The following is a 21,344-nucleotide window of genomic DNA, read 5'->3' as shown; positions in this document are numbered from 1 at the left end:
AATAAAATACAAACACCAATTTTCCTGTTCTTTAACACTGCTACGTTTTGAAATATAAGCACCTTTATACCCAGTGATGGCCTATACGAAAGGTCTTACTGTCTGTACACTCCTAGGTTACCAAAGCACCATTTTGGATTTCTATGTGCCATCTCGGCACAAGAACATAGTGCCTATCACCTTACCATCTAAGTACTTATAGCTATTCCTTGTTTAGGGTGTCACCCAATTGGGCGTTCACAAATAATACCTGCTCTACTAACTGGTAGAATGCTCTACCTCTTGGCCCTGGTCTACACTAGTGGGGGGCTCGACCTAAGATATGCAACTTCAAATATGCAAATAGCATAGCTGTGTATCTTAGGTCAACTTACCTGGCCATGAGGATGGCAGCTAGTCGACTGCTGCCACTCCCCCGTTGACTCCGCTTCTGTATCTTGCACGCTGGATTTCCGGAGTCGACAGGGAGTGCTTTTGGGGATCCCTGATAGATCGGCAGGTAGTGAAGACCTGCTCTTGGTTTGCTAGTAGATCAGCTTGTCCACCCTGGGCAGCCTTTGGTTGACAAGTATTAGCTTCTTGACCTATGAAGTGGCAGGCAAAGCACAGAACACAGTGAGTGCCATTAGAAGACTCTCCAACTATTTAAAAGCATATTATCATATTCGCATACAGTACAGGACTTCACTGAAGTCAGGTGAGTTGTATTCTCTTACCCCAGATCTGAATTTGTCTTTGTATATTTGTTATAGGATGGATTGTTGGCATTAAATAATTTGATTTTTTCCCTTTGAATATTTCAAGGTACCTCATTTTCTCAAAAAAATCCAAGTGGTGACTTTGCTATCTCATGGAACAGTGTATTTAATCGATAACTTGTTTGTTATCTGAGTCTGACCTAAGTGTAAGACATTATAGTTTGAACTCCTGTCTGGAAAAATGTGGAAATTATTTCCCTGTTTTTTTGGTTTTTGTTCCTATTTGTTAATTTGCAAAGTTTCCTATTTGCAAGTAAAATTATTCTTAGAACTCCAGAACACATCATTTTGAAAGAATTAGGTTTTCGAAACTAATAAAATTAAGGCCTTGCTGCTTCTACATTTCTCTTTGGAAATATATGTATACATCTGAGGAGTAATAGAGATGAATAGAGAGTACAGCTATAGTCCTGGTCTGGTTCCCACTGAAACTGGTGACAAAATTCCCATCGCCTTAATGGGTACTGGACTAGAAAATCAGATGTTTCAGCATGTAGATTGTGTGTATTCTGTATTTTCTTACTGTGTGCAATCTCAGGAAAGAAAACATGTCTATTGACTTTGTAGTTACATAATTACTTACCAAACTCCATTTTATCGAAGTGTGCTCCAGAAATCTTGAATTGGCATCTTGGAGGCATACTATTGTGATGAATTGTGGCTATGTCTGTACAGTTTATAAATGCTACATGAGATTGTAAATGCTATGTGTCTGTCAGGCTGCAAACTCCATTCTGAATGTGCGGCCTTTTGCCTTCTACTCTGTTTGCCTCCAAGTTGGGTTGAAAATTCCAAGGCCTGGTGGCAAAAGAGTAATAATAGAGGGAGTTGACTGTTATTGTTGGAAATCTATTCACTCTAGGCAAAAGACTAGTCCTCAGACTTCAAATTATGGGGTGAGGGGAGAGCAGGAGGGTTTTTACCGAATGCAAATTGGTTGAAAACAGTGTGCAGCGAGGTGCCCTGGTGTGTCTTGGTTGGCTCCTGTGCTGGCATCTTCTATTCTGCCAACCCCAGCTGTAGCAAGACTGTCTTCTCCCCTTACCCTTATCCTCTCATCCCCACCATCTGCCCTACTTCCTCCCTTACCCCTAACTGTCCCTCCTCCCTTACCTGTGACACCTAATCCAGTTTTCCCCTCATTCTGCCCTTCCTGCCTTATCCCTTCTGCCCCACCTCCTCCCCTCACCTCTGCCCCCATTCATAACTCCCCCTTCTGCACCCACCACATCAACTGTCCTACCCACCATTACCCTCCATCTGCCTTTTGCCCCTGCCTCACCTCTAACTTGCCTCCTGTCCCAACCCAGCCTCCCTGCCTGCTGGCCTTCTGCTGCCAACCAACACCCGTCTGCCTCCCACTGCATTTAACACCCCTTCTGCCTCCATTAGTCCTGCCCCAATCTCCATCCTCCAACCCTTTGCCCCACCTGTCTCTCACCTCTCTTTATAATGGCAGCTCCTGTTGTCTATCCTATTTTCCCATTTTAGGTCTCCCAACCTCAGCCCTACCCCTAGATCTCCAACATCCCTTTCCTTCCAGCTCCCCTGGTCCCTGACCTCCACTTCCCTTGGTACATTACCCCTTTTCTGTTTCTCTCCCCAGCTTGTTGCTGGAGGAGGAGTGGTGGGATGGGACCTGGCAGACTTGAGCCAATCTCTGCTGAGCAGTTGGCCAGGGTGCCAGGCAGTGCCTCTCACTTCCTACTGGGATGAAGGAGCCCAGCTGCTGAATGTAGTAAAGGGCCCAGATCTCTTCCCCTCCCAAGACACCCTGTAATTCGAGCATTGCTGGTCCTGCCCAGAGCAGATTGCGCAAGGGGGGAGGTCACCCTGGCAATGAAGTCACCTGACAGGAATCTATACTCATGTGAGGAAACTGGCAAAAGGGTCACTTGACACAAAGGGCTGAAGCTTTTAAATGGCAGAAGCTGGCCTGTTCAGGAGCCCCTTTCTCTTGTCCATGAGGGAGAGACCACTCACCAAGTAACAACCTGCATGCGGCAGGGGACACCCTGCCTGCCTGCACCCATATCTGCCCCTGGGACTTGCAAGAAAAGGGTGAGAACCACATTATGGTTTCAGATGTTTGTTTTCTATATGATCTATACTCTCTATGCTTTACGCGATTATGTATAAAAGAGCATAAAGATGTTAGACTGTGTCAACTGTGTTGACTGCTTCACAACTATGGTGTGCCCCAACAGAGTTAAATTGTAACCAGAGGTTTCGCACTTTTGGGGTGGATCTCTGGGAGAGGGTATGTTTAAGTACTGGAGAATCTGAAGGGTCAGCTCTGCACAGTGGAGCTGTGGGGGCTGGACAGGGAGTTCCAACACTCAAAGAGGGGTGCCAGTTAAAAGCTTTTTGCCCTAAAAGTGTACATGGGAACCCCGAGATTGGGATAGTGGCTTGACTCCATTCAGGCTACAGGAGCTTGAAACACCCAGAGATCCAGAGCAGCAGAGGTTTGGATTCCCTGCACAGCAGCCTAATGGTCAGCCAGGAGGGAGTGTTCACTAGTGTCTGTGACTATGGGAGAGGACCCAAGAATCCTTCTTTCCAGCTCTGTACACTTCTACATAGTGGCCAGATACAATCCCAAGCACATGTTCAGGCAGCACAAATACTGCCCCATTCCACACAGGCCAGCAGAATTAATCCCTTGCAAGAGAAGCAGATGTTTCACCTTTTCAAAGGGTTTTATCAGCCCCCTTGCACTCTAGAATTCCAGCAGGCAATCACAAAGTTCCGGGGAGCAGAGGTTCTACTACACCCTTTGAAAAAGAACAAGATCTGCTCCCCCCCATATGGGACCTGCTCGTAGCCAGTGTGGAGTGAGGCATGTTCTTCAAGCACAATGTCTCTGGGAGGACCAGCTAGGGAAATACCACACTGTCCTCCAGTGTGGGGCTGTACTTTAAAGATAAATAGATGTGTTGTACTCCATAAGAGACAGAACGGAAAAGACCCTTAAGTAATATTCCTTTAAAATATATCAGAAGCTGGGGGGTGGGAAGGATACCTCTTAAATGTGTTCCAGACTCAGTAATTTACCAGGGATTATTTTTTTCTATTTTCTTCAAAGTAGTCTGTGTGCAGCATGCATGTTTAACTAATTTGTAAAATCAGTTCAAAGAAAGAGTTGCAGCTTACTTAGACTCCTTTGTAGGTTTCCCTAGCAACCATTGATTGCAGAAAGAATAGAGACAAAATAATCAATTTGTTTTCATCTGATAATTAGGGGGAAATGATATTACATACAATTACAAAGAATTTTCTAGCCATACCATTACTACGGCAAGTCTTTTCATAGTGTTCAATGCTCTAGCCAACAGAACAAAATTTGCCTAAGTTCCTCTAGGTCCCTGGTTGCCCTGGAAATAACTACCTTGCTTAGCACTTTAAAGCACTGGCAACAGGTAATAAATGTTTTTGAAATATTCCTCTATATTAAGATTTCGGATCATCTTGGTTTTAATGTATTAAACTCCTGTATAAATAATATGACACACTGTTATCAAAAGCAGTAGATGTTAAGCTAACAAACAGATTTCTTTGGTTGGAACAGGGAGAAGCAGAAAACGAGACAAATGCCAGAATACAGTAGTGTATCCTCAAGTTGAAACAGAAGCATGTCCCTGTGAAACATTTATCACCCAGCCCCATGGAAATTGGTCCGATTGCATTATTGCAGAAGGAAAAACAGAGCTGCAATTAGGAATGAGATTCCAGGGAGAGACCAAACAATGTGGAGAAGGTGTGCGACTCCGAGCTATTGCCTGTTATGATAAGACTGGCAAACTTGTGGAACCATCCTACTGTAGCAGTTCTGGTAAGGAGATAAAATAGTGTACAATGAATGTAAACAACACAGGTATTCAGTGCTTACTTACTAGGCTATTCATTCTGAACCCTTCAGTACATATGAAACTTTTCACTTGCTGGAGTGGAGCAACTCTTGTTATAGATCCCATAAATGCTAAATGTGATTCTCCTTTCTTAACATTTCAGTGCACTTTTTACAGCTGTTAGTCCAATGTCCAGTGGTTACTATTTTGTACAAGGGTCCATTGATATTTCCCTTCATAAAATCCTTCTCTACGGGAGTTTGTAAGTGAAATTAAATGGAAACATGTTGCAGGTAAAGTTGGGCACATAGTCACGGTGCAGGGATAGATTTATTTTCCATTTGTTTAAGAACATTATAAAAACATGTATTAATCTGGGAGCTACAGAGTTGAGGTTCCTTCTCCCACCCTTATTTTGATATGATACAACTATGTGTTTTTATAGTATTGTTATTTAAATTGCTATTCTCAAATATAGAGCGAGAAATAATCACTCCTCTGAAGGGGTTCACAGTCTAAGACCCTGATCTTACAATGAGCTCTGTGTGGGCAGCCCTTGCACCTACGTTGAGCGCTATTGAAATCATTAACATTGTGTGGGTACAGGTGCCTGCTCACATAGAATGGTTTGCAGGATGGGATGGGGCGGAGAAAGGCAGGAATCAGCGCAATTTAAATAAAGGAGAGTGTAGAGTGACTCTTGGCGAGGAGCACAAGGAACAGGAAATATTAAAGGAAGTAATTTAATTTTAAAGAGGAATTTTGGAAAAAAAAGACAGCATAGCATGAATGAAGATGTGAAGCTGAGAGTGGAGGGAAGGGCAAATGGGGCAGTGATTGAGTAAAACAGGGAGCCATTGAATGCATCTGAGCAAATGAGAGCAGAGAGGTACCTGGGACCACATTTTGGAGGGCCTGCCAGATGAAGAGAAGCAGCTTGAATTTGATGTGGTAAGAGAAGCTAACATAGTGATTCAATCCTAGTGTGAATTCCATGTGCAGCTGTCTGTTTATTACTGTTCCAGTTAGCTGCACAGATTCATAACACTGCTTTTCCATGCTTTTGTTTTCTAGCACCATAGTGCTGTACCCACTCTCCGTGGTTTTCACATGGGACACGTGGTGTGCCATGTAACAATTGATTATGCCTCTGTGCTGCACGGGAAGAGGAGTATTGCATTTTCACTCTCCTTCAGAACCCTTTTCTACAAAAAGGGAGCAGCTGGTGTTTAGGGAGGTGGGTTTTTCTGTGTAGTGACTTGTTCTTTTGAGGAACCTAGGGCTTGTGTGACTACTAATTAAAAGGAATTTACTGTGTGTGGCTTCCCTGAACCGATTGAATCTGTTTTGAGCCATGTTTTTCTTTCATTATATTCATGTGGAAGTATAATGGCTGTGATTCTCTCTTGAATGTAGTGGAGAGTGATGGCCACAGGGAACTGTTTGTAGCTTCTTGATCCTTGGCCTCTGGCCTCAGCAGTAATTGGAGCAGCAGGGGGCCTGCTCCAACATCTGGCATTTACATAAGGTCAGTCATGGATGTGACACTAGTGACGGATCTAGTGGAACTCTATTCCACCATGCCCCCTCCCACATCCTGTCTCCAGAATGCCTCTGATGCACCTTCTCCCTCCTTTGACGTTGGGAGGGCAGGAGGTGATGAAGCTGTTTCTATTAGCTTTGAGCAAGTGGGCTTTCAGCTGTGCAAGGACAATTCTCTACCAGCTGTCTCTGGACAGACCATTGTATGCTGCTTATGTGGTGTCAGAGACTTTAACAAATGAAGGAATCTGATTCAAAATGGACAATCAAAAAGGTCTTACCATAGTAAGGCACAGTGCAGAGCTGCCCCCCCAAGGGGGGACCACAGGGAGGCATTTGGCCCCACAAAAGCAGAGTGTCCTCTGGAGCTCATGAGCAGATATGCACCAATCCCAGCAGCTTGTTCCTCTTCAGATGACTGGTGTCTGTCACCTCTCCACTCAATTTGGAGTACACTGTGCTCTCTCATGGGGGAGCAGGGAAGCAACATTATTCCTTATACTCCCCAGAGCATGCCAGCTGTCCAAACTGGTACACAATTGGGAAAATAAAATTTTTTTCTTTCAACGTCTAATGATGGAACAAGAAAGAAATGTGTACTCAAGGTTCTAAGTGATTTTCAAACATATTACAAATGGAATCAGACAAACAAAAATGAAACTCTGTCTCTGCTGCCCCCATCAACTAGAAAATAACCAACAAAACCCAACAATGAGCCCCAAGAAGTACCTTGCCCCAAATGTCCACCCAGCTGTACTAGCCCTCAACACATCTCTCTTTCCCTGAAAGTACAAGAAAATAGCTGGTCTTTGCAGTGTACCTTAAAGGTCAAACTCAGTCATGCTATTTCAGACCAATTTTCCACAATGTTCAAGTTGAACTATCTCCCCTCTTGAGTTGGATATATGCTGTATTTCTGTTTAATTACATATTGCAGTGTACCTGCTACTATTTTTGATTTTATCATGTATATTAGTGGGGGGGGATGTACGTGATAGCTGCACATGGAATAAAATATATAAAATTAAAAGCAATATATATATATACACACACTATCACTAGCAATTTACACCAAAATATACAGAACTATATATATTTGTCAGGGGAAAAGAAACCTTTCAACCAAAAGACATTCCTAGGGGAAAGGAAGTAACTAAGGATTCACCTTTTGTAACTTTGGGGCCATTTTCTGCCAGTTGGTTTGCCTGGTTCAATTTGGACGACATGTACTGAAACTCCATATTTAGGTACAAGAACAATCTGTTATAGTCTAACATCCTCACATGATGTGAACCTTCAAAGCTGTTGTCACCTTCGTCTATCAGTCTATCTAATAGCTAATGGGCTCTAAATTTAGCTCTGAAATCCCAGCTGGACTCTCCTTTTCAACCTCTCTCAGATATTTCTGGTTGTTTCCTTGAGTACAAAGTGGCATGCTTAGTTACGATTACGTCTGCCATTGAATTTGTGAAATCGGAGCCATATCTGTTAAAGAATTTTTCCTCCATTTTAATACAACATATTACACACAACCTTATTGTGTTCAAAGGTCATTTTTTAAATATAAATATTTTCCTTCCTTTTTGTTTAAAATCTACCCGTCCATAAAAGAATTTGACACTAATACTCTCTTGCCTGGCACTTACAAGGATAATCAAATGCCATTTGATCAGAACAAAACAGTCAGAAGCTCTGCTGTTCTGTATGTTTTCTGTGGCAATAGAATCAAAGGTGCAGCTGACGCATCAAATCCCTTCATTTCTAAATGGGTCAAACTGGCTATCAAATAAACTTATTCAAAATGAGGTAAGGCACCCTCTGGGATTAATACCCATGAATGCACATTCTGCTAATCTATATCTTATAAAGCATCTTATGAAAAATATGTGAAGTAGCAGCATGAGCAACATCCTCTGTTAGTGCTACATTCCGGTGCAGTGCTGCAGGCTATTGTTTCTTCTCTCTGAATGTAAATCTTAATATCATGGCTTTCCTTCTTTGTTGATATTATATACTTTTTGCTACATTCCTAAGAATGACGCTCTACATTGGCTGATGTTCACACCTGTGAAAATGGATGCTGCTTTGCTTTCCTGAAAATTTGTTTTCCTATGCTTAAACATTCACCGACTTTTATTATCCTGCCCTTATCAGTAATCTTCATTTCTGTTGTTAGCCATATGCAATTGTGATGAGCTGTATAAAGCCCACTCTGCTGTAACCTCTAAGTGGTCAAGGGATCTACCCGGCTGAGGCTACTAGATTGACCAGCATCAGTTGGGATAAGAGGCTACAGTCCAGGCAGAAGGAGGTGGCTGCAAGAAAGGTTAAGGACTATCCTGCATCATCAGCAAACTGTTGGGAAGCTGCCCAAGGAGCAGGACCTTAAGTTCCATGAGGACTGGGGTGAGACTGCTGGGGGAAAACCCCACCATCCTAAGTGGATTCCCCGTCTCACATTCTTTGTAAACTAGAGGAAAAAAATGGACCTCCTGGAATCTTGCTACCAAGGAGGGATACAACATAGAGATTGGGTTAGAGGATCTGAACCAAAAGGCTAAGAAAACAAGATGTCACCTTCCTTTCCGTTCCCTGCTTTTTCCTTTTCCTCCATGCCCATTTCTTTTATTTGTTGTTCTTTTGGTTTTTTTCCTGTTCTCCCCTTATTTTTGAAGTGTGTGTAGGTGTGCATGTATGTGTATATGTGAATATGTACAAAAAGGAACAAGCTCTTAAAGTTCCAATGTACTTTCAAGGCTCCTAAGAACAGGCAAAAGGGCTGAGCCCCTTCCCAGCAGTTTTTGCATTTTCTGTATTTCTTGGTAATTTGAAATAACTTCTGCTTTACAAGAGAAATTTTGGCACAAAAATGGGCTAGTTATCCTAGCACAGGTGTATCAAGTTTTGGAATATTCTTGTAGAAACTTAACATAGTGTGCGATCTAGTATGCTGCTTTGTGCATTAAGCTACTGAAATATACTTTGGTAAGAGTCTCCTTTTGAAACTCACTCAGTCGTGTGATCCATAATAGCACTGTTGATTAAGGAATGGCATAGCATTTACATACCACATTCCACCAAAGTAAAGTGAGACTCTTCTCAGTGTGTTTTGTCCCCATTAATAGGTTACACTAGAATTCATTTTAGAGTAAGGCATTGTCATGAATTTGTGTACTGTACCTTTAAAGCCCCTGGTGCGGGAGCTCTTCCTAACACCCCTTTTGGGCATGTGTAGCCTGAGAGACTGGGAGAGCATGTGGGTTGCAGCTCAGAAGGTTTCTCCTGTTTCTTTGAGGGCTCATGGTTGGTTTTGGATGTTTGTTTTAAACTTTTGTACTTGTGTCTGCTATACTGAACTGCTTTTTGTACCACTGTGTTGTCTGAGTTTCTTCTTCCTTTAAACTGAATTCGCAGCCGGTGAACTTCAGAACATACTGCGTTCTCTTTAAGGTCACAGACGACATAAAACTGAAACACAGAATCCCCAAGCAAAAAATATGAAGACATTCAATATGTCAACCTCAGACACCTGGTGGTGTCTACACAAGAAAAATATCTAATCACTTGTGTTTTTCAGTATCCATGTTCCATTTTTCAGTATCCAGTATCCTCTGGTAACTCAATTAGTTAGAGGACATGGCAGTAAATATACCCCCACCCAGTCTACACAGTAGATGAAATTTTTGGTAGCCAGCTGTGGCAGTTCTAAGCATTTTTCAGAAGTTTTCCTATGTTGATCCACCCTTGGTGGCATATGAAAACAGTTTGTGGGTAATTAAAATATGTACATTGGTTACTCATTCAGTACTGATGATGAGACACAGAGGAATTTAGGCAGTGTATTGATTTAGACCCATCTATTTTAACTACTATTAGAGGTTACCTTGTCACAGGAACTAGAATGTGGAGGTATTTGTCTCCCCATAATGCGGGAAATGCTTGTCTCAAAGGTATGTGCTGGCTCAGATGGTTTTTGAATCTGTTGTCAGTGGTTATGATGACATTTCTTAAAGGTAGGCAGTTAAGTTGGTAAAAATATCCCCAAAGTGTTCAAATAAACGACTCTAGAAACCTGGAGATGACCTACAGGATTGGTATGGAAAGAGAAATGTATTGAAGAGGCTCAGCCATGGGAGAGATTCGTTTAGCTGGATTCTGAGAAATCAGGGTTGTTTTTTTTTCCTCTGCTGCTACTGTAACAAAATGAATTTTTTTAACCATAACAAAATAAAAAGATACAGTAAACACTAGAGTGTTTATCTTTGTTAATGAAATTAAGTAGTAAAACAAAAGACTAATGTATATTATAGGGCTTGTCTGCCTGGGGACCTGTGTGTGGCAAGGCAGGGTATGAATGAACAGAACACTAGCCTGTTGTGTGCTAAATGACCAGGTGAATCCTGCTACCTTGCACTAAAAGTTCCTTAGTGTGCTTTGTCCTGCTGCTGTTTGAAATATTTCTGTAGTATGACAAAACACACTACAAAACATTTACTGCATGGTGGTAGGGTCCACATGGCCAGTTAGTGTGCGTAAAACTAGCTCCCTGCAGATTTACACCCCAGCTTGCTGTGTATTCTGGGTATGTCTCTACTGCAATAAGACACCTGTGGGTGGCCTATGTCAGCTAACTCGGATGCTTGGGCTAAGGGGTTGTTTAATTGTGGTGTAGAGGTTTGGATTTGGGCTGCAGCCTGAGCTCTGGGACCCTACCACCTTGTCAGGTCCTAGAGCCTGGGCAGTTCAACAGCCCCTTAAACTGAGCCCAAGTCAGCTGGCACAGGCCTGTTGCAGGTTTTTAATTGCAGTCTAGGCATATCCTAAGTCTCCGTGTAGACAAACCCTGAGGCTGAAGTCTCATGTCAACTCATAGTCACACCAGGTTTGCAATCTGATTGCTGCATGTCATGAAGGTAGATAAATAGAAGTCTATATTCCCCACTGGGGCGATCAGATCCTTAGCTCTGTGTTTGTGCTCCATGGAACACCAGCTTGTCATATTTTAAAAAGTAATTGATCCTTTTTAACATAGGCAAATAAAGTTAGTCAATATTTAAGGCCCACTATTACGTGTGTTTGAGCAAGCAGTTCAGGAATTGTAATCTGCCAGGTTTTATCCTTTTTCAAATTGAAAACTTGTAATATGAGATTAATTCTGACCCATGTGTCCAGAATTCTCCTACCAGGAAACAGTGAAAAAGCTTTCAGATTGGAAAAGAAATAAATTTTCGAAATAAGTGTTTGGTTTAAAATCTGTGCCTTATGTAAGAGGAGTGATGATATAGATAACATATTTGACAATGGTTTATTGCAAAGCTGACATCTTTTATAAGCTAATGATACCTTGCTATGACATTAGCACCAGGGCCGGCTCTAGCCATTTTGCCATCCCAAGCACGGCGGCATGCTGCGGGGGGCTCTCTGCCACTCAGCAGTCCCGCTGCTCTGGTGGACCTCCCGCAGGTGTGCCTGTGGATACTCCACCGGAGCCGCGGGACCAGCGGACCCTCCACAGGCACGCCCGCGGAAGGTCCACCGGAGCCACCTGCTACCCTCCCGGCAACTGGCAGAGTGCCCCCCGTGGCATACCACCCCAAGCACGCGCTTGGTGCACTGGGGCCTGGAGCCGGCCCTGATTAGCACACACAGCTGGAATATTTCCTTTCATTTAAGAAACTATTCTAGCTCTAACTAACAACTTTGTCTTGAATTATTTGTTCAAAAACAAAGGGCCAGATCCTAGTCTGTTTATAGCCCCGTTTTGTCAGTCAATAATTCCTCCAAGCCCTTTGTTCTATTGAACTGTTTGTAATATTTGCCCAGAGAATATTCTATGGCTCCACAGCCAATCAACCTAAAAGCCATTTTTCAAAATGCCTTTACTGAGATAATTTAAAAAAGACAAACACATTTGCCTTCTGCAACTGAAAAATTTCTGCTTTTCCAGTCATTCCAATGAGGAGCTGACTGTTTGGAAGAGTATAAACAAACTGGATGGGAAGTTGAAACAAACATCTAACTTTGTGCTATCATGTCCTCCCTTGATTAGATCTGCTGGGTGTTAATCTAATTTCTTAAATTGACTTTCTGTTGCCAAATTTGCAACAGTTCACATCATTTTTACTGAGATGCAGAATAGTGGCCATGTTCAAAATCCTGCATTGGTAGTTTCCCCATTGACTATGAGAGTATAACAAAATATACAGCCACTCTTCCCTTTCCACAAAGTTGACATCATGGAATTATTGTCTGGGTTGAGCTCTCTGAATGAGAGAGACTTGCCTGTATCTTAGGGTCATAACTTGGCAGCTGAAATTAGCTGAGGTATTTGTTGACAATGCCTAGCTTAGCACATTGTGAAGCTGGCAGCAAGATATTCTCAGTGGAGAAGTCCTGAAATCTGGAGTGTGCTTCCCCTGCTTGCGCGAACAGAGCCTGAATCTTTTGACCTTCGATGATTTTCTGGTGAGGGGCATTTTTTTGTTGCCATTTGGTGGTAGAGTGCTTTCAGGGAGAGACCCTCAACTCTGGAACACCCCTTCAGCCCAGGTCTATTGATCTTCAAACTGTGCTGCAAGGCACTGCTATTTACGCAGCTATGGCAGAATTGGAACCTTTGAGTCATACAATATTCAATGGTGGGGGGGGGGGAGTTTGCTGTTCTCTGGATGATCCAATTTTGTTTTTGTGATTTGTTGTGGGAGTGTGTAGAGACTTGAATAGGATCCCATTGTTATTGCATACATTTAGTAATAATAATAATAACTGTTAGATTGGTTTTATAATGTTTTTGTTACAGTTGTAAATGGTCCTAGAGCATTTCTGATACACATTTTATAAATGGGACGAGTACAGATATATTGAAGTTTGCTTTCTGTTGCTTTCCTGTTCCTCTCAGAAAGAACATACTTCCTAAAGGAAAGGCTAGTACCTTAGTTTTGAGGTGCATGCAAGCAGAGTAGATGATTTTCCTGAGTTACAGAACACTGAGCAAAACAGATCAAGGAATACTGCTGAGCCCCTCCCCTCACTGACTTATTGGCCCCGAAAGTTGAATTTTTTGGTTTGCATTATGGACAATTAGTTATAAATTGTGAGTGCTGTAACTTCACCTCGTTTTTATCTTCTACGGGTAGGGAAAAGGGATTGGTGAGCAAAGAATGTATGTTTTCCTCTGAAAACTACTTAAAGCTTCTGGGCTAGATTGTGATCCTACAACCCAATCTGAGTAAGGGGCATATTGGGAACCAGATTGTGACTCGTGGTCATAGTCTGGTTCCCTTTCTCCAAAAGTGAGAGGTCACATGTGCCAGCCTGTTCCTTGCCCAGATCGCTTCTCCCTTGGCACCAGCTTCGATATATGGACCGGTTCCATCTACTCCCTGACCACCTGCATGGGAGGGCAGGCTCTGGTGATGGAGTAGCCGGTGCCTTTGTGCAAAAGGATTTCCTATAAGCCCCCATCCCATTCCTTTATGTGATTGCACAGCAGTGCTCACAGTTGAGCCTTTAGTATGACGATATAACAAGTGCTTGAACATAGCAGACAATAAATGCACTGAAAGAATGATTACCATGATCACATGTATAATCACCTTTCTGAGGTGTACCAAGCAGGGCTCCAGTCCCGCAATGCTGCCATACGTGGATCTCCTCTTGAACTCATGGAGTATGTCTACACTGCAATAAATGACCTGTGCCACGTCCGTGGCTGGCCCAAGTCAGCTAACTCGGCTTGCAGAGCTCAGGCTGTGCGGCTTAAAATTGCAGTGTAGATGTTCAGGCTTGGACTGGAGCCTGGGCTCTGAAATCCCATGAAGGGAGTGGGTCCCAGAGCCTAGGCTCCAGCCCAAGCCTGAACATCTACACTGCCTGAGCCCTGCAAGTCAGAATCAACTGACTTGGTCTCAGAGACTTGGTGCCAAGGGTTTTTTCTTGATGTGTACACCTACCCATGGAAGTTTTATACATGGTGGACTTGCAATGTTAGGATCTATTTATCTGCACCATTGGTCATGGCCTAAAAGACTCTTAAGGTACAGTGGGGATCCTGACTAATCTGAAATTCATACACATACAGGTGTTTGTGTACACCCTGATACAAATTTGGCCTAAAGTATGGATATGCATCATTAACCACGTCTGCAAAAGGTACAGAAATTATAAAACTTGACACTTCTCTCTGAATGTATCATTTTGTTCTTGGAGAGTAATAGGGTTTCAGGTCATTGTGTGCTATACAGTACCATACTGCAGCAAGAGTTCAGAATTCCCAGACCTCAGGTTGAAATGTACGTTTGTTTTTGTTACTTTAAAATGTACTTTTGACTTAATAAATGCAAAGGTCAGTATCAAAGGAGAAAATTAATTGTAGAACCTACTAATATTAATATTTCAGCCAAATAGTGGATGTCAACTTGATTTTTTTTTAAAGGAAAAAAAAACATAATGCAAAATCAGCACCAAGAAAACTGCTGTTTCAGAGCTTATAAAGGCTCTAAAATTGAAGAATAAAAGCAACTTTTGGATAAATTTCAATAATTATAATGATGAGTTAAACTTACTGTCTTTTTTAAAATTTATTCTCTGATCTATTTAGAATCTATAATCAGTGTGCTACAGATAATGAAGGAATACACCTTTTTTGTTCAGAAAAGAAAGCCAGAGTAAATTAGTCAATGTGATTCAATATTTGAGCTCAGTTAAATATTTATTGTAAAAGATTTGGGGTGTGTGTGTGTGTTTTGTTTGTTTGTTTTTTTTACTAAGTTTTGATATTATAGTATCTCTTAAATCTCCAAAAAAGCAAAATAATGGTGCATCTGACATTTTAAATCATCACATGCTGCAAAAGGGCAGGAGGGAGGGATTGCTCAGTGGTTTGACCATTGGCCTGCTAAAGCAGGGTTGTGAGTTTAATCCATGAGGTGGCCATTTAGGGAACTGGGGTAAAAATCTGTCTGGGGATTGGTCCTGCTTTGAGCAGGGGATTGGACTAGATGACCTCCTGAGGTTCCTTCCAACCCTAATATTCTATGAACATTCATTCAATTGTAATATCACATGCATAAGAGTCCTTTGAGTTAACTTACATTGTTATCAATTTAAAGACACTAAGCCCAATTCCATTTGCTCTGTTGGTTTAGCTTTATAAAATATTGGTACAACAGTAACAAGTTTGGATCTCATTTTCCCTTAGTGACTAGTTCTCATCAAGGATAACAGCCTACTCTTACTGTCAGCTCATGGAGCTAATTTCCTAGCTTTAGTGGTAGAAGTCTGTGATTGATGCAGAGGGCCCTGAGCAGAAACCTGTGACGAGGGTTGTTACACAACCCAAATGGATTCAGTGGAGTTGAACTGGTCTAATGGACCAGATGGCCCACTGATGTGTGTTGCATGTTTCATCAGGACTTGTTAATAAAATTATTGCTGTTAGATTTGTAGAACCATATAGATTTACTTCATTAGTATTAATTCATATATGTTCATATTCAGTTGCCAACTATTGTAAATATTAATCACATGAGTAAAACTAATAGATCTTTGTTTTTTTTCTAAATTCAGTCTATATAATTAGAAACAGTTCCTCCATTTGGATTCCCCCAGCTGCTTGTTTATTTAAGCTGAGCTATTTTGTTCCACATAGTTCAAAGGAAATTAATGGTGGTGTTATCAGTGGCCCTTGAAGCGATATACAGAATTATACCTATAATCTGTAATCAAATCACCCCTTCTCTTTGTTAAACTGAATAGATTGATCCTCTTGTGTCTGTCACTATTAATCTTCTCTAAAAGGCCCTCCAATTTATCAACATTCTCCTTGAATTGTGACACCAGAACTGGACACAGAATTCCAGCAGGAGTCACATTAGTGCAAAATACAGAAATAAAATAACCTCTCCACTCCTACTCACACAGGGAGTTCATGTTCAGCTGATTATCCACCATGATCCCCAAATCTTTTTCAAAGTCACTGCTTCCCAAGAAAGGGTCCTTCATTCTGTAAGTATGTCCTACATTCTTTGTTCCTAGATGGATATATTTTCATTAAGCCATATTAAAAGGCATATTGTTTGCTTTCACCCTGTTTACCAAGTGATCCAGTTCACTCTGTGTTAGTGACCTGTCTGCTTCGTTATTTATGTCATTTGTGAGCTTTATCAGTGATTATTTTATGTTTTTTCCCCAGTCATCAACAAAAATGTTAAATAGTGTAGGGCTAAGAACCAATCCTTATGGGACCCCACTAGAGATACCCATTCAGTCATGATTCCCTGTTTACAATTACATGTTGAGACTTATCAGTTAGCCAGCTTTTAATTCATTTAAGAAGTGTCATGTTAATTTTGTGTTTCTAGTTTTTTAATCAAAATGTCATGCAATACCAAGTCAAACACATTACAGAAGTCTAAGTATATTACAACTGCGCTATTACCTTTATCAACAAACTTTATAATCTCATCAGTAAAAGATATCAATTTAGTCCAACAGGATCTGTTTCATAAATTTATATTGATTGGCATGAATTATATTGCCCTCCTTTAATTCTTTATGAATCATGCCCCATATCACTCCACTATCTTCCCCAGGATTGATGTCAGATGGACAGGCCTGTAATTGCTTGGCGTATCCCATTTATCTTTTTTAAATATTGGCACAAGATTAGCTTTATTTCAGTCATCTGGAACTTCCCAGGTGTTCCAAGACTTATTTAAAAGCAACATTAACAGTCCAGCAAGCTCCTCAGCCAACTATTTTAAAACTCTTGGATGCAAGTCACCCAGACCTGCTGATTTGAAACTGTCTATTTTAGTGTAGGTACTGTTTAACATTCTCCTGAGATACTAGTAGAATGAAAAGAGTGTTATCATGTGATAGGTCTATATCACATGCCTTTTACCCCAAATATATAACAGAAATATGTATCTACTTTTTTGCATTATTATAATTTCTATCATTTCCATTTAGCAATGAACAAATGTCATTGTTAGGATTCTTTTTATTCCTAATATACTTTAAAAACTCCTTCTCCTTGTGTCTCTTTGCTTTCCTTATCAATTTTCTACAATTCCTAGCTTCTGATTGATTTTCATTACTATCAACTTTCCTTTCTTCCATATGCTATATGTTGTTTTATGTCTTATAGCTGCCTTCATTTCTCCTCCAAACCAGGTCACTTTACTAACCAATACAGACGTCTCTCTCAGTTATAGGACTGTGGTTTTGAGGGCATGGAGAAAAGTGTTCTTAAACCATTAGTTTATCATTCACGTTTTTTTCAGAATAAATTATTCCTCTGAGTTGATTTGGCTCATAATTGTTTAGCTTAGTGAAACTGAAATCCTTTTAAAGCACCAATTTTATGTCACTGGTCTGTTTTTTATTCTGCTTGCACATTAAATATGTGATCAAGTAATGATCACCTAAGTTGCCATTAATTTTAAATTGGTAATCAGTTTCTTTTTATGAGACAAGGTCTAATATAGAATTTCCCCATGTTGGATATAATACTTTTGAGTTAGGGAATTGTGAGTTATAAGAAGATTTCAAGGATATTTTAAACTGGCAGCCTAACTTCCAGCGTATGTCACTCAGATTGAACTCCCCTGTGATTATACAGCTTCCCCCCTTTCCCTACATATTATATTAAGGAGCCAGTCATCCTGTTCCCTAGTGTGATTTGCCAGTCTGTAGCAGATAACAACTAATATCCCATTTTGTGCTTTATCTGTTAAGCATAAATAAGCATTCAAGATAATTTTCTTTTAGGTTATCAGTGACTCAGAAATAGGTAATGCCATTTTTACTTAAACTGTCACCCTCTCCTCTTTTGCCCACTTGATCCTTCCTAGAGAGGTTATAGTCATTTATTTTAAAATTCCAGTTGTGTCTCATTCCCTGCAGGTTTCAGTAATACTAACTAGATCAAATTTATGCTGATAAATGAACAATTCCAGTTGCTCTTGTTTGTTACTCAAGCTCGTAGCATTGGTGTATAGGCAATTAAAGAATTTCTTCTCTTCATGTCCTTTGGTTCCTTGATCAATTTCGTATTTGGCTTCCTAATTTTGTGCTCAGGACTCATCTTTCTTCTTCTTTAGCTTCCTGTTCTTTTATTAGTTAAATAGGCTCCTGGCTACCCTAGCCAACCAGTCCCTGAAAAGATTGGTTCCCCTGCTGCAGATGTGGAATATACAGTATGCAAAGTATACAGCCCTCTCTCTCTCCATAGAAGGTGGGTCAGCGTTCCACAAAACCAAAATCCTCCAGCCTACACCACATATCTAGCTAGCAGTTCACTTCCAGAATCTTCTGTCTTCCTTTTCTCGTGGGACAGGAAGTATCTCAGAAGACTGCATGGGCATTCTTTAGCACGCTCTGAGTTCCTGAAGTTATCTATGATCTCTGAGATATCCTATGATGCAGTGTCTTTAGTGCTGATATGAACCATCACTAATGGATTGTTTCCTGTTGGATAGGTTTTTGAAGTCAATTTTCACGTCTCCTTTTCCGGCTCAAGAAAGGCAGAACACTGTCCTGTTGTCTGTCTATTCCTTGAAGAATGCTATTTCAATTCTTCTGAGTATTGAATCCCCCAAGAAGAATCGTATATCTTTCTTGGATGGCTGGAGAACTCTTTGTGCTCAGGCTTGATTTTTTCTTACAAGTTGAGTCAAGCTGCCATCAGTGTGTCCCATATGTCTCTCCATTTCCTTTGACCAGCTGGATCTTGAGAAGTATCTTCCACAGTTTCCATACTGAGGACCTAGTATTGATTGGAAACTTCTACCTGTGTGGAATTCCTCCTGGTCCTCTTCTCTCTGATGGCTACAGCCTGCCTATTCTCATCTGTCCCCAGCTGTATTGCATTTTGGGGTTGCCTAACAAGGATAGAACTGTTAGAAGTTTGTTAATTGAAATAATAAAATACACTTGTGTGGATACAAATTCAATATTAAGTATATCGGTTTCAAAAACTGCTTAAGAAAGGGTATTTATTTTCAAATCACTTTAATGTCAACCTCATGGAATGCTTTTGGCACTTTTGTTTAATACTGTGTTCAAAAAATTTAACTTTAGCAGAACAACAACCAGCCAAATATCAGTGGTATATAATGTCATGTAGAGCCAATAATAAAGGCTCAACAACAAACTATCTCAGTGCAAATAAAAAATAGTAAGATTAGCAAGAGGCCAGTATGACTCCTGAGATGAAATCAGACTTTTCTCTTCACTCCCATTTTGCTATGCCAATTATACAACTTTTGATAATGCTCAGAAAATCATATTATATTTAAATTATAGAATTAAATATTACAATTAATATATTATTCAATATATAGATATGTCCTGTTTGTTTTGGGGTGTGTGTGGTTTTTTTGGTATAGTGTGTATGTATGTTGCTTCCGAAATTGCCAGTGCTGGAAGTCAGTAGCCAAGATCTGGGATTATCATGCATGTCTAAAGTGGACTCCCTTCAACCTGCTGGTTGATGCAGAGGCCAGCTGCTTGAGTCTTCCACCAGACAAGCTGGCTGGCTCTTGTAGGGGAGAACCACCACACATCCCTCCTCTCCCCTGAAGTCTCCCACAGGGGAGACAAACTAAATAGCTTCCACAATTCTTCCATCCTAGAGAAGCTAGTCTAGTGGACAACCAGGCCAGCAAAAGCTGGCTTATTCATTTGGGGCCGGAGACATTTGGGAAGCCATCTGGCTAGAAATATTTTATTCACTGAATTCCAATAATGGGACATCCATAAACAAGTCTTTATATTTTTAAGCCCCTCTGAGGATAGCTGTTTATCACATTTAGATTCTTGCAAAGAAATGTGTATCCACTGCAATCTCTGAACATAGGGACCTCAACATATGAACCCCTAAGTGGTTAACAAAACAAATAGTAACTGTCTGCAAGAACAAGAGCAGGAAAAGAAAATTGTCATTCTACTTCCTTTGAAGGTGAAATATTGCTCAGTCTTGAGAACTGGTTCTGCTTTGGCATTATTCTACTGGTACTGCCATCAGGATTTATATAGGATCTCTGGGGAGGGATTATCAGTTTATCACTGAAAGCAAAGTAGAATAAGTTGGACTTTCAACACTAAAAAGTTTTCACAGTTCAGAGGTCTGGTGAAGGATCCCAATTTAGCTGTATTGGAAAGAAATACCATTGATTTCTTCAGTTTTATTTGTTATATTCATATTCCTTACTACTCTCTGGTAGCTCTTTCTGTTATAAATTTAGGTCTTTCTCTAGACCTCACACTTGTAAATACTATTTGAAGACCCATTTTGCCTCCACAGATCAGTTGATAACCTTTCTGGTTAATCCTACTTTGAAACAAAGCACTTTTTGTTCCTGTTGATAATCAATTACCTGGGCTGTCACACAGCCAATAAAACTGATATTTCACATAATTTTAACAGAGCTCCAGTTCTGCATAAAATGTGATTTACAAAAATCTATCACTGGCAAAATTCTTTTTCTTTTCATAATTCATTGTAAATTGCTTTGAATGGCAGCCTCTTTAGTTGGTACAATAATAGTAGTGAGATATCCCAGGGGTCTCTTTTTTTGCCCCTATATTGTTTATATAATATAAGAATACAGGGCACTCAAAATCCAAAGATCTCAAAATCTGCCACTAACACCGAAAGTGAAAGAGTAGCAAGTAACAAATGATGAAAAACGATGACTAATTAAGATGGCTTTGGAATAATAAATGAAAAGGTTGCTTAACACAAGCCAATGTAAAACTATAGATCAGACTGTAACAAACTAAAATAGAGTAAGTTTTAAGTGAAACAGTCATGCAAGTTTAGGAAAGAGTTACAGTAGGAGCAATTGCAGAAAAATTACTGCAGCTGTCACCCTTATTGTCTGCCTATAGTTAAAAAAAAAGGGTGGGGGACATTTCAATGAAAGGAAGGCAAACTACTATTATTGGAACACCACAGAATCAGCAGGTTCAACCTTTGGCATGGGGCACCTTGCATAGCTCAGCAGTGGCATAGCTAGAGTATTCATAAGCAGTGTTTGAGGGTATCATAAGGCCAAGCTTCTCCCTGGTTCTTAAGAATATGCTGCCACACCCAGTCCTTAGCAAAGAGGTTTACTCTCTTAACAGAGGTTAACAAATATGCAGAAAATAGTCTGAACTCTATCCTTGGCCCCAGGATTCAGACCAC

At 40.7% G+C, this 21,344-nt stretch overlaps 1 protein-coding gene across 2 annotated transcripts in view; it reads left to right on the top strand.

The window, feature by feature from the left end:
• Nucleotides 1-21,344, top strand: part of THSD7B (thrombospondin type 1 domain containing 7B) — a 529,845-nt gene that overhangs the window by 380,251 nt on the left and 128,250 nt on the right. For both annotated transcript variants that reach the window (XM_030580720.1, XM_030580719.1), the window contains exon 14: nucleotides 4,330-4,593. In XM_030580720.1, coding sequence (XP_030436580.1) covers nucleotides 4,330-4,593 — 264 coding nt within the window. The remainder of the gene's footprint in view (nucleotides 1-4,329; nucleotides 4,594-21,344) is intronic.

The sequence above is a fragment of the Gopherus evgoodei genome, chromosome 11, assembly GCF_007399415.2.
Source record: "Gopherus evgoodei ecotype Sinaloan lineage chromosome 11, rGopEvg1_v1.p, whole genome shotgun sequence".
NCBI classification, from domain to species: Eukaryota; Metazoa; Chordata; order Testudines; family Testudinidae; genus Gopherus; species Gopherus evgoodei.
Note: the sequence above shows the minus strand (reverse complement) of the source record. Positions and strands in the feature narration are given on the sequence as shown.